The 14,334-nt window shown below is 38.2% G+C and overlaps 1 protein-coding gene across 3 annotated transcripts in view; it reads left to right on the top strand.

Moving 5' to 3' along the window:
• Nucleotides 1-3,773: 3,773 nt before the first annotated feature.
• FOLH1 (folate hydrolase 1) overlaps nucleotides 3,774-14,334 on the top strand; it is a 48,956-nt gene continuing 38,395 nt past the window's right edge. For 2 of the 3 annotated variants that reach the window (XM_069470943.1, XM_069470942.1), the window contains exons 1-3: nucleotides 3,889-4,063; nucleotides 6,314-6,422; nucleotides 11,001-11,187. In XM_069470943.1, coding sequence (XP_069327044.1) covers nucleotides 3,946-4,063; nucleotides 6,314-6,422; nucleotides 11,001-11,187 — 414 coding nt within the window. In that variant the 5' untranslated portion in view covers nucleotides 3,889-3,945. Of the gene's footprint in view, nucleotides 4,064-6,313; nucleotides 6,423-11,000; nucleotides 11,188-14,334 lie in introns of all 3 variants that reach the window. The other variant, XM_069470945.1, reaches the window with a different exon arrangement.

The raw sequence follows: 14,334 nt of genomic DNA, 5'->3' as shown, positions 1-14,334 counted from the left end.
GAATTCTTATCTTTCAGAGCTATGCTATTTAGTGTGCAGTTTACAGTTCAGGAATGTTGTGCTTAAAGATTAAGAAGCAACCAGGGAATGTTAAAGTCTGTTTTTTTCCTTGACTGAGTTAAAGTACTTTTCAAAAGCAAATATGGGTTAGAGGCTGGAGATAAGAGGAACTAAAATTATTTTAATTTTTTTAAGAACAGACTCCATTTATAATTCTTTAATTTAGTTCATCATTGCTTCTACAAATCCCTGACATGAAGCGTCATCTTCAATTTTTCCCCAATAGTTAAAAAAGGAAGTATGATATGGCCCAATATTTATCAGAGGGGTTCAGAAAACAAACATCTGCCAGTTGTTTTCTTGAGAAAGTCAATCAATTTCTCTAAACCTTAGTTCTCTTATCTGTAAAAGGTAAATAATAATAAATGTGACAACAGAGAAATCTAGTGTGGCTTGCATAATTGCCTGTGAGAGATACTAAATTCTTTTGAGATGTTATGAGAATTAAATGAAATAATGCATATAAAGCACATAGGATAGTATTTACCGTGTAGGAAGTGCTCATTACCTTAGTTATTAATTACTTATTAAAGGATTATCTTCTCCACTAAACTCTAAGTTCCACAAGGCTTATAATATCTGACAGATGTTCATTCATTCTCTGAATTCTTCAAATACATCCTCTTCACCACAGAGTTTTATTAATTCAATTGTTACTTGAGTTAATTCTAGTGTTCAAAAGCCGTTTCTTATATTTAACTAAAATTTGCCTCACTTATAGTCACATCTAACCGCCAAAACAAACACATTAACCATGTGTACTAGATAATGTTACTGAGTGATGCCACATTTTACAAATGAGGAAATACATTCAGGTAAATTGAATGCTTGGCTCCCAAGAGTACCCAGCTTAGATAGGACTAGGTCCAAAATTTAAGTTAGAGTCTGTTGACTCCAAGGCCAATGCTTCTTTCAATACTACAAGCACACTCAGGAAATGTACTTTATGCTCAGTGGAGGCTGTATAGAGTAAGACAGACATTGTAGTATTGGTTTTGTGCCGTTCAATGATTTACTTAATCTTGCTAAATTTCAGTTGTTCTATGTGTAAATGGGAAAAATAATAGTACACATCTTGAAGTATTCCAATGATTAAATGAGATAATATATATAAGTGCATCATTCATAATAAATGCTCAGTAAATATTAGCCACTAGTATTCTACCATTCTTGGTTAGATTTGACAATAGGAACATTAGGAAAGATATAAATTTAGGATTTTGTTAGAAAGGGATTAAGAAATTCCTTCCTTTCTTGCTGAAGGTCATTTAGGAGTTGTCTTAGTACAATGTTGACAGATTAATTTTCCCACATTTCTTTGCTTTACTCAGAAATTCTTTAACAAAATACCCAAGACTCTACAATCTAGCCTCCCTCTGTCTGTCTGTCTTTCTTTCTTTCTTTTTTCTGAGACAGAGTCTCACTCTGTTACCCAGGATAGAGTGTCATGGTGTCTACCAAGCTCACAGCAAACTCAAACTCCTGGGCTCGAGCAATCTCCTGCCTCAGCCTCCCGAGGAGCTGGAACTACACGTGTGTAACACCATACCTGGCTAATTTTTATTTTTTTTCTATTTTTAGTAGAGACGGGGTCTCATTCTTACTCAGGCTGGTCTGGAACTCCTGAGCTCAAGCGATCCTCCCACCTCAGCCTCCCAGAGTGCTAGGATTACAGGCATGAGCCACCGTACCTGGCCTAGCCTATCTTTCTCCACTCTCATCCTGTGCTCCCTCTTTCCCAAAGCAAAGCATTTGCTATTCCTTGAATATACTCTGGATTTTCAGCCTTTGTGTATGCTGCTGGCCTCAGCCAATGTGTTTCTTCTCATCTCCCCTGGCTCAAATCCTAACTGTAATTTACAGTGCTGTTAAATGCAATGCTTCCATAAAGCACTCCTGCTCAATGCGTGGTCTCCCTCATGGAGCATAAAAACACGGTCGATTTTATAAAGCATGTAGTTATTCTCTCCTTTTAGATACAATTATTATCAAGAATTTGTAACTAGGATAGAATTATGTGTGATTGATTCTTCTGGTTAATTCAACAAAGATTGATTTTATATCTGTTATGCAAGACAGTGGCCCAACCCAGCTAGGATATGAAAATGAAGTCTCTGCCTTCCACAAATTCCAGTATTTCTTTAAAAATGGTTTTGCAATGTAAATGGAGGATAATACCCTACATGTTTATTAATAACAATGATATTCATTAAAAGAAAGAGGATGGTGGGGATTTACATTGATGCCAACCCTCTCTGATTATTCAAACTAGTGCACCATTTTCCGCCTGACTTTACTCAGTAGAGTATTGTATTTTGTAGGATTTCAGAGCTGAAAAAAAGTTCTTGAGAATTATAGGAGAGGAGAGAGGAAGGTCTCTCTCCCTCTCTCCCCCCTCCTTCTCTGTTTTTTAAATAAGCAAGAGCTGGAAATTTTCTTTTTTCTTTTCTTTCTTTCTTTTCTTTTCTTTCTTTTTTTTTTTTTACTTATTGTTTATTACATACCAATGACTATTTTAAGTATTGGGAATACAGGTGAACAAAACGGATAAAAATCTATAGCGAGAAGAGATAGTAAATAAACAAAAAAGTAAAATATATAAGTGCTGTGGAGAAAAAGCAGCAAAAGAGAACAGAGAGTTGGAAGGAAAGCAGGTAGGTTACTGTGGTGGAGGTGTTGCTATTTTAAACAGGATGGCCAGGGAAGGCCTCTCTGATCTGGTGACATTTGGACAGAGAACTGGAGGAGGTAAGAGAGGGAACCATGTGGAATCTTGGAGAAGAACCTTACAGGGAGCAGTGTGCAAAGGCCTTGGTGGTAGCCAGTAGAGATGGAGCAGGAGGAGAACGCAGGGGAGGAGGTCAGAGGCCTGGCAGAGGGCCAGACGAGAGAGGGTTTTGTAGGCCATTATAAAGATTTTGGCTTTTACCCTTAGTGAGATGGGAAGCCACCAGAGGCTGTTGAGGAAATAATACTGAGGCTGGGGAGAGGTTAAATAACTCTTCCAAGGCAAGGCAGCTAGTAAGTGGCAGAAAGGGGGAGTTCAGCTCCAAGACTTAAGTTCTTAACCCTATGCTGCCACTGAACTTTAGCCTTCTTTATTTCGGCACTGCTCTCCTGGGACTTCAAAGGAACTGGGACACCAAGAAGTTATGTGGCTTGCCCAAGGCCACACAGCTGGAAAGTGACAGGGGTAGGACTGGAGCCTTAATCTGTCCGCAGCCGGAGAACAAGTTCTTTGCACCACACCGCCTTCCTCGGGTGTCTGGACCTACTGACTTCTTGCCTGGAGGTCACAGCAGTGGGAGAAGAGGCAAACCAAGGAGCCCGTCTCTGCTGGAGCCCATTCCTCTGCGGGGCCGTGGGCATCTTCCCGGGAGAAAGATGAACTTTTATTTCGGGGTAGCCCCGCAGGTATCCACGAGTCGGAGGACCGGGTGTTCCGGGAGGGAAGCGGGCGAAGCCAGACCGGGAGCAGCAACTGCCGCAGCTTCGAGTCGCCTCCTTCCCCTCCCTGGGCGTCGGGAGTTCTGCGCCCGGCTCCAGGCGCAGGAAGGCGGGACAGGGGCGGGGTTTCAAGAGCTGGAAATTTTCAAGAGAAACTTTTTGTTAAGCGCCTCTGGAAAGGGGTCGGGTTTCCTTCTCCTCCTGGAGGCAGATAATGCCTTCCTCTCGCTCTGATTGGTTCAGCTTAAGCTGTAAATACTTTTACCGCGGAGAAGCCAGACCCCAGGGCTGGGAGCGAGTTCCAGCCTGCAGGGGCGGAACAGCAAGGCGTTGGTGGGCGACAGACTTTACCCCGCCGCGGGGCTGCGGGCGAGGGCGCGAGCGTGGGGCCGCGGCACAGGCGCAGGTCCCGGGAGGCCCGGCTCGACTCGCGCCGCGATGTGGAATCTCCTGGACGAATCCAACTCGGTGGCGGTGTCCGGGCGCCGGCCACGCTGGCTCTGCGCTGGGGCACTGGTGATGGCCACCGGCCTCTTCACCTTGGGCTTCCTCGTAGGTAGGGGCACGCTTAGCCTATCAAACCTCGGAGCCTCCTCCGCTGGCCCGCGTCGGCTGCCGAGTGGGGTCCTGTCGCTCTCCCCCAGGGCGGCAATATGAGTGGGGACAGTGTGGGGGTGAGTCCCCGCGAGTTGGGAGGAGGTTTGCTGGAGGCGGGGCAGGGTTGAGTTCTAGACAAGCTGCCTAGACACAGCAGGTTTTAGGATGAGCGTAGAACTCGGGGGGTTGTTGAACAAAGTCGTCCGGGGAGCTTTGCAGGAAGCGCCCCTCTCTCCTTTGGGGTTTTTATATCGTCGGGTACCTGGGGCTGCTCCAGGTTGACGGTAGAATTTAAGACATTGCTGCAAAGGGAATCTTTTCCTCTTCTTGTTCTTTCCTCCTTGGAAGTAACAGAGGCACATTTGGGAAGTGGGTGAATTACTGTCAGGCTCTGAACCCATCTTTAACAGCAGGTCTTTGGCGTTGTTCCCTGCGCACTGATTTGCAGACTTTACCACCTCTCCGAGAAAACCGGAGCAGGACAAGCGAGCTCAGACTCTTAAATTGTAATTTTGACTTTGCCACTTTTTACTGGCCTCAGCAAGTTACCGAATCTACCTCGGCCTTAGTTTCCTTGTCTTTAAGATGCAGATAATATTTTCTGCAACTTATTGGCAATACTAAATGAAATAACGCGTAAATCTCTTAGTACAGTACTGGGATTTTTAGCACTTTTTCTCTTTTTGATGAGGAGTTAGACTTTAACGCACAGGACTAGCCTTAGGTATCGCCAGAGTAGTCCACCTCTGCTCGGAATTTTAGATCCGTTTTCTGGGATTTGGAAGAGTAGGGCGTGGACCAGTTTGGTTTACTCAGTATCTTGTAGCTTTCTGTGTGACATTGGGTCAAAGACTTTTTCGCCACATACACTGCTCATAATTAACATGAAGTTATTAGTAACCACCGAGGATTGTTGTGGGGCCTAAATGAGTAAATGCTCAACAAGGATACATTTCAAATTGAATTTCCATTTTCTCAACTGCAAAAACGGGAATTTGATTTGGTAAGGTCTACATGGGGATTAAAATCTTTTGCATCTCTTCAAGGTATTTTTTATTCTTCCTGGTGTCACCCCCAACCCTGTATTCACTGCTCAGTGTCTGACACAGAATGGGTTCTTTATTACTGTTTTTTTCCTCCCTTAGGATTCTCTGCTCTCCCCTCCCCCACAGGTTTTCATCCTCATCATTGTGTTCATTTTTCAGATCTCAGTTCAAGCGTCTCATCGTTGTTGTGTCCTTCCCTGATCCCACACTCTAAGCCAAGTCCTTTTGTTTTATGCATAGGTGGAATCGTTTATCTCTTTGCATCCAATTATGTATTTTAATATTCATGTATATACGTATTTGTATTGGTATCAATGTGATTAATAATTGGAAAGCTCCATGAAAGCTGGCTGGGTGCTGATTTTGTAAAAATTTTGTTCCCAGATCCTGTAATTTCCCTAAATAAACCCTAGAGTGTTGAACCCTGTACCCCTCAGATTAAAAGCCAACTGCAGGGGCTAATGGTGCATGATGTGGCTAGCTATTGCTGCTGGCCTCTTTTGTGCGCTGGATGTCTGGCAGAGATGGTGGCTAAATTGTAGTCTCACTGTTGCTTTCTGAACTTGAACTTCTAAAGCCTGCTTCAACTGTAAACACAAAATCTCAGCACATTTTGTATAAGTTTAAGAACCAGAGCAAATTAGAGGTCTGAGTTACCTTCAATATTTTGAAATAATTTATGTACTTGAAATATATTCATAATTAATTCATTACAAAAAATTTTAAATGCTTATTCTAGGTCAATAAAGGAGCAGTCACTGAAGATAAAAGCTTTAGGGAGAAAGAAGGTGGATCTTCATTTTGCCTTCATTTTCAAAAGATCTTATTTATCCCTGTTAGTTGAAACATTAATATCATATTTAATTTTAGTGCTGATTTCCTTGCAAAACGTTTCTCAGAATAACAGCAATCAACATTTTTTATCCTGTCATTGAAGCTGGATAAAAAATGTTGCAGTTGGTTTATAATTTAAAAATCTGTATGATTTTTTTTTTGGTAGAAGTAGGCAAGAGAAATTAAACTTCAGAAAATCTCACCTAAAGCTAGAGGTGCTTGATAATTTATGTTTTACGTAGTATTAATATGATACATACAACAATAAAGAAAAATAAGTCCTGTCTATGAGCTCATATCTCATTCCTATTTTTGGATGTATTTTTCAGGGTGGTTTATAAAGTCTTCCAATGAAGCTACTCACACTGTTCCACAGCATAGCATGAGGAAGGCATTTTTGGATGAATTGAAAGCTGAGAACATCAAGAAGTTCTTATAGTAAGTGTACACTTGAAAGTTTACATAGACAGTTTGTTGGAAAAATGTACCATTCTATTTAGAAGTCTTGGTCCAATATTTCATATATAGGAACTGACTTTTTAAAAAACGATTTATTTATCAAGGGTCTTGTATCACATTTCATTGAGAGAGGATTATACTATCAGCTAAACCTTATCATTACAGAAGTTTTAGAGCAGAGTTAGCAGTTAGCAGCCTTTTTCTTTAAAAGGGCCAGCCTTTGTAGGCTGATCTCCGTAACAGCTATTCAGCTCTGCTATTGTAGCACAAAGAAGTCATAGAAAATATATAAACAAATAAGAATGTCAGTTCGGATAAAACTTTATTTATGGGTACTGAAATTTGAATTCCATATAATTGATGTGTCATACAATATTGTTCTTGCTTTTTTAAAAACTATTAATAAAATGTAAAAACCATTCCTAGCTCGTGGACTGTACAGAAAAAAGGAGTGGGCCAAGTTTGGCCAGTGGAACCTAGTTTGCTGGCTCATGATTTAGAGGAAGAAAGTGTATTTTAATAAATAAATAAGATTGGACTTTGGAGTCAGGCAGGATTGAGTTTGAATTCCATCTTTGCCCTTTAATAGTAAGGTAACTTTGGGTGAATATTTAACCTTCCTGAGCCCACATTTCCACACTTGTAAAATGGGGCTAACAATATTATTGTGATGTGGATGAAATTAAAGAGCATACATTTGGCATATTTTAAAAACTAGCTCTCCACTTCCTGGAATAGCTATCTCTATTATAGACCAAAAGAGATAAATGAGTAAATTTTACAAGTATTTACAAAGCAACTAAAAATCAAACACTTGTGTAGAATTATTATATATAATTGATTATAGAATACTTAGTTTTTTCAAGGTATGAAGTCCCTTTTTTGTTCTTTTTACAAACTGGCTTAGTGCATGTGTCCAAAAATACTTGAAGTTCCTCTAATGATTGAAAGATTCCCTGGTGAATTCAAGTTGTAATTTTATATAAAAAGACTATTAGGCCGGGCGCGGTGGCTCACGCTTGTAATCCTAGCACTCTGGGAGGCCGAGGCGGGTGGATCGCTCGAGGTCAGGAGTTCGAGACCAGCCTGAGCAAGAGTGAGACCCCGTCTCTACTAAAAATAGAAAGAAATTATATGGACAACTAAAATATATATATACAAAAAAAAATTAGCCGGGCATGGTGGCGCATGCCTGTAGTCCCAGCTACTCGGGAGGCTGAGGCAGTAGGATCGCTTAAGCCCAGGAGTTTGAGGTTGCTGTGAGCTAGACTGACGCCACGGCACTCACTCTAGCCCGGGCAACAGAGTGAGACTCTGTCTCAAAAAAAAAAAAAAAAAAAAAAAAAAAGACTATTATATGTACATATATATGTACACACATAGATATGCACACACATAATCATATAAACACATATATTTCTATATTAATTATAATAGAATTAAAGCTATGAATAAACATTTTATAAGACACCTTCCAGATCTCTGGGAAGGGCCCTCTGAAGTGAGAGATCCTGAAACTTAAACTTCTTTATCTTTGTGGAAACCCTTCCTGTGCCTCTTGCACTTATTCCACTATAATCATGTATAATACATATAATAAAAGTAGAGGTCTGGAAAGATATGGTCTTCACTCCTAGATGGAGCTGCTGCTCCTGCTACCTTCTTCTTTTCCTAACTTGTTACATGAATGGACCAAAAAAGTGGAAAAATGAATGTCTTCCTTTTTCTTTTTGGACCCTCAAGCAAGATCTAAGCAGTCAGTGTCTTATTTATTCTCCACAGCCCTAACCAAGCTCCTCTAACTGTTCAGAACTCATTAGCACACAAAAGAAAGGTTAAGAGAACTTCCACTCACCCCCTGCAAAGACTACAGAATCTCCAGAAGTCTCCTGGACTTTCCAGGTTTTCAGTTTGCCATCTGTCTATCAGAGAGCTTCTTATTAAAATATAGGGTCAGAGGCCATTAAAAGCTAGGACCTCCTATCTTGTCTCCCTTTATTATCCTTTGTTCTGCTCTTAAAGGGCCCCACTGCTTCTGGGGTGTCTGCCTCAGTAGTTAAAGGGAGGATTCATTAGGCCAGTTTTTTCATTCTGCCTTGGGATACAGGATTGTCTTGTGTTTTCCCTTCTGTTTTGTAAACACCTGGTTAAATTCACAGATTCCATTCACTATTTTGCATTTCTCTAGAAGGATTTTCCTTCCCCCTGTTTTGAAAGATAAGATGGTTTTATAAGAGTGTTTTAGATTTCCAGTTTCAGAATTTTACTGATATGTGTATAAATACCTGTTTCACCTTTTGTTAGCTGTCTTTAAGTCATCTAACTCCCCGAAATACTGCTACATCTTTTGTAAATCAGATGAAATGTATTAAAACAGGTATACTAATAGCTCCCTTTATGAATTGAGAGAATGTGAGAGTACTTGGGACATATTTAAACCAGCCTGAAAGAGATACATGAACAGATTTTTGCTATTTTGGAAAATTTGTAAATTCTTCTTCTTCTTTTTTTTTTTTTTCCCCCCCAAAATTTGATATTCTGGTAGAATCAACAAATTACTTACAACACATATTGCTAAGTGATTAAAACAAAAAAAATTAAGAACTTGCCTTGTCCTTTAATATGTTATCTCATTGACCCTTAGCATGATATATCCTAGTTGGTAGTAACAAAACTGTTAGAAGAAATTTCACTTATAATATGGATAAAATGATCCGCTTCCCCTTTTTTGTCAGCAGGTTCAAGATTTCTTATAGAAATTCTTCTTGCATGTGGGGACAAAGTTATAGCTGGTAGTTCATGAAATATACATAGTTTATATCCTATTTTGGTTGTAGTTTGTGATCTGTGTAATATAGAAAAAAATAGCAATATCTTGGCTGTTTTTCTGTTTTCTCTGCAATTATACGTTGATGAAGGGATAGACATTCCTTAGCTGCCTGTTAAATGTGTGTTCCTTTTGTTATTGATGCCATATTTTACAAATACGTATTAGAAATCCTATGTAAAGTGTTACGTCTATAAACATTTACCAAATGAGGATTTTAATACTATTCTTTTTTTTTTTTTTTTTTTTTTTTTGAGACAGAGTCTCACTCTGTTGCCCAGGCTAGAGTGAGTGCCGTGGCGTTAGCCTAGCTCACAGCAACCTCAAACTCCTGAGCTCAAGCGATCCTCCTGTCTCAGCCTCCCGAGTAGCTGGGACTACAGGCATGCACCACCATGCCCGGCTAATTTTTTTTTTCTATATATATTTTTAGCTGTCCATATAATTTCTTTCTATTTTTAGTAGACATGGGGTCTCGCTCTTGCTCAGGCTGGTCTCGAACTTCTGAGCTCAAACGATTCGCCCACCTCGGCCTCCCAGAGTGCTAGGATTACAGGCGGGAGCCACCTCGCCCAGCCAGATTTTAATACTATTCTTATCCAATTTAAATACTTTAAATATAATTATTAAACTAATCATAGGAATCCTGTTTTTTAAGAATTGAGTTATTTTCTTTCATTGTTGATTTGCCAAACTAAAAAATTAAGATACACAGTTGAATGAAACAGTTGAAATTGGGATTATCATAGCCATGTTGCTTATTACTTTTTTAAAAATCACCTGAGGATAGAAGTGTGTTGATTTTAGAAAACCCTACATATTTAGAACCAGAAATTCATGAAGTTCCAAAAGTTTACGAATTAAAAGTAAATATCTTTTCATGCTACGTAATGCCTTGTCATATGGAATTTTTTAAAAAGGGATTTAAGTTTGAAAATACTGATAAGCTTTTCAGGGAAACAACAAATTCCCCAGGATGGAGACATTTAAAACAATCAAAATCACCAGGATCTAGACATATTAAATGAGAAATTAGTTTGCTCATGAAAATATTTCTGGTAGTCAAATTTTGGCCATATAATTTCTTTGTTAAAGATACTCCTCTTCAGACTAATTCTTATCATTGATTTTAAGTATATTGCTCTTCCTCATGGATGGAGTACAAGAGATTCAGTCTGAGCTTGTGTCAATATGTTCAGATTATTTTTTAATGAAGATATTTTATAAATGGGTGTTAGTCAAGAAGTTTCTCCCTTGTCTGTAACTTTTAGTATTTAAATAAGTGTAAGTATTAGTAATTCTTGCCATATCACAGCCTAGTTTTTTGCATAAAATTATTTTTTTATCTCTCAAATATATTTTACACAGTGAAATAAACAGATGATTCCATTAAAGTTCCAAGATGCAAAGGTCTTAAGAAAAGAATCTGACACCTTAGTCATCTACCATAATGGGGTTATAGCCATAGGATTGCACATAACAATACTCTACAAATATTAGTTTCTCCAGTTTTTCTCTTGAATTAGTAAAAGTTAGAGCATGAAAATTTAAAAGCAGACTTTGAAAATCTATTCAGTGCAATAATAGCAATGCAATAGTAGTACCACCTTGCTTTTTTAACACATCACATTTCAAAGTATTTTTGTGTAAATATGCTTTGTTTTGTTGTTGATTTGAAATAACGTCTGACTAAACATTAATTCTAACCATTTTCAATTTTTGTTTACCAGTAATTTTACACGGATACCCCATTTAGCAGGAACAGAACAAAACTTTCAGCTTGCAAAGCAAATTCAATCCCAGTGGAAAGAATTTGGCCTGGATTCTGTTGAGCTAGCCCATTATGATGTCCTGTTGTCCTACCCAAATAAGACTCATCCCAACTACATCTCAATAATTGATGAAGATGGAAATGAGGTAAAAGAAAAACAATAACAGAAACATTTCCCCAATCTATTCTTTTTCAAATATCTTCTATTTAAGAATGTTCTATACCATCTCTAAATATTGATAAAAAAGTATTATTAAATCTTGTGAATAATATCTTTAATATCTCATTACCAGTGTCAGCTACTTTCTTATGACGTTTGAAGTTAATGTGATGTTAGAAAGATTCTGAGAAATAAATGCTTGATACCAGTTGCTTTTATTTTTTAGTGTTACACACCAATAGCAAATATGATATATTAGTAAACTTTTAAGCATTGCATAGATTTGGTGTTGCTAGGAAGTTCAGAAACCCAGTATGCAGTTTGAGCTTGCAGGTTTTTGTTGCTACTTACTGGTTATGTCTCAAATGACCATGTGTTCAGCTCTGTGCCAAGAATTTGTGTGAGGGCATTTAGAGGGGATGAGCGTTTGGAGGCAAGGTCTATAGAATGATATCTACTCTAAAGAATTTCCAATCTAGTTTGCAAATTGGGTCACATACTTGAGAAAGAGAAGATAATGCAGATAACTGAGATATGTCTTATCATGATATATGTTCAATATGAATGCTCATAAAATATAACTTATATATTCATCTCTATTTAACGTAGCTTAGTTTTAGAGCTACTATACCTAGAAGAGTCTCTTTCAATCTAAACAGCTTCCTTTAGTTTTTTTTACTACTGGACCTTCTAAATTATATATAGCTTCAAATATGTCCAGCTTGATCAGTGAACTGAAAATGTCATGTGATTTAAATATATATTTAAATGTTTCTTTTCAAAATATGGCAATAACCTCCTCTTACTGACTAAGGAATCAATCTCTTCTAATGATTAATATGTTGTTATGTTTTGCAGTGATATAATCCCATGCTAAATTTTCTAATATGACTTTGAGCTTTCCCTATTAATTACTATTTTAAATCATAGTAGTTAAAATTTTAACTTTAAAAAATTATTAAACTATTTCAAAATCTAAAAAGTATTTTTAAAAAAGGTATTGGAAATACCAATGTATATCATATAGTCTCATAACAATCTCATAACATTTATAAAGTAAGAGGTGGCATATCTATACAATTAAGTACTAAAGCAGCAGTTCCCAACCTTTTTGGCACCAGGGACCGGTTTCATGGAAGACAATTTTTCCATAGACTAGGGGTGGGGGGGAGAGGGTTTTGGGATGATTCAAGTGCATTACATTTATTGTGCACTTTATTTATATTATATTTATATTATTATTACACTGTAATATATACTATAAGCCTGCCACCAGATGGAGCTTAATTGTCACTTGCCACTCACGGATAGGGTTTTGATATGAGTCTGCAATCAACTGATTTATTATGGTCTCTGTGCAGTCAAACCTGTATGCTAACGATAATCTGTATTTGCAGCTGCTCCCCAGTGCTAGCAGGACCACCTCAGCTCCACCTCAGATCATCAGACATTACAGTTTCATAAGGAGCGCACAACTTAGATCCCTTGCATGCACAGTTTACAGTAGGGTTTGCGCTTCTATGAGAATCTAATGCCGCAGCTGATCTGACAGGAGGCGGAGCCCAGGCGGTGATGCGAGGGATGGGAACAGCTGTAAATACAGATGAAGCTTTGTTGGCTTGCCTGCTGCTCACCTCCTGCTGTGAGGCCCTGTCCCTAACAGGCCATGGACCAATACTAGTCAGCTGCCTGGGGATTGGGACCACAGTACTAAAGGGTCTTTATAAGTATGTTTAGGAAAATTGTTTAATGACATAATAAAATATTTACAATGTTAAAAGAGATACATAAACCTCTGTTTTGTGGTTTCAAATTTGGGGATTGTCTATGTGCAGTGTGGGAATTAGCAGACTTCCTTTTTCTTTTTTCCTTCCTCCTCACCTCCAATTTTGACTGTACCATTGCTTTTATTATTTTATTTCATTATTTATTTTTGCTATTACAAAAATGTATAAAGTTACTGAAACCTGTCACATAATGCAAAATGAATGAGCAGAGGTTTCATTATGGAGATTTTCCTGAATGGTAAGGAAGTTAGCTAGCTAAAGTTTCTTTTTTCAAGTTATATCCTTAGTTAAGTTTATTTTTATCCTAATTACACATGCATATAATCACATACTTCTCCAGAGTGCCTTGCTTTCTATTTTCTCCTTTCTGGAAACAATCACTATTCAACTATGAGTTGATTCTTTTGATTTTTACCTCTATATCTATATACACCATGTTTATATTGCTTTAATTTCAGACTCAGGCATTATCTGTTGACATTGTGACGATTCAGCTCTGTGCTCATCCCTCTGCACCAATCATCAATGCTCTTACTATCTCCCATCTCCCAGTGCAGTTTAATTGTTATCACCATCCACAGCTGAGCTATGTGGGAAAGTATGATACCTTTTACACTCCTGTACAACCTAGACAACACGTTCCCCTCCTCACAGGCAAGAAATACGAATAGTATTTTGTGGATCCTATCAGAAATATTTTTTAATGTATGCAGAGACACTGTTTCACTTTTGTTTCTGTAGAGATAACATACCATATGGATTGAACTATATATTGACTTTATTTATTTATTTATTTATTTATTTTTGAGACAGAGTCTTGCTCTGTCACCTGGTCTAGAGTGCCATGGCATCAGCCTAGCTCACACCTGGGCTCAAGGGATCCTCCTGCCTCAGCCTCCCCAGTAGCTGGGACTACAGTCATGCACCACCATGCCTGGCTAATTTTTTTCTGTTTATTTTTATTTATTTTTTATTTTTAGTTGACTGGCTAATTGTTTCTACTTTTAGTAGAGACAGGGTCTTGCTCTTGCTCCGGCTGGTCTAGAACTCTTGTGCTGAAGCAATCCTCCCACCTTGGCCTCCCAGAGTGCTAGATTTACAGGCGTGAGCCACCATGCCCAGCCCTATATTGACCTTTTATCTCACAAGAAAGTATTGGTAGAAATTTGTATGCCAAAATTGTTTTATTTATACTCTGAAAACATAATTGAGGCTACTAGTGAATTTTGGAAAGTGAGTAATGCTCTAAGACTGGTATATATATATATATATATGTGTGTGTGTGTGTGTATATATATATATGTATACACACACACACACACACACACTCTACCGATGTTAAAGTC

Source organism: Eulemur rufifrons, chromosome 6, assembly GCF_041146395.1.
Source record: "Eulemur rufifrons isolate Redbay chromosome 6, OSU_ERuf_1, whole genome shotgun sequence".
Taxonomy (NCBI): Eukaryota; Metazoa; Chordata; class Mammalia; order Primates; family Lemuridae; genus Eulemur; species Eulemur rufifrons.
This window is presented reverse-complemented; position numbering and strand designations above follow the sequence as displayed.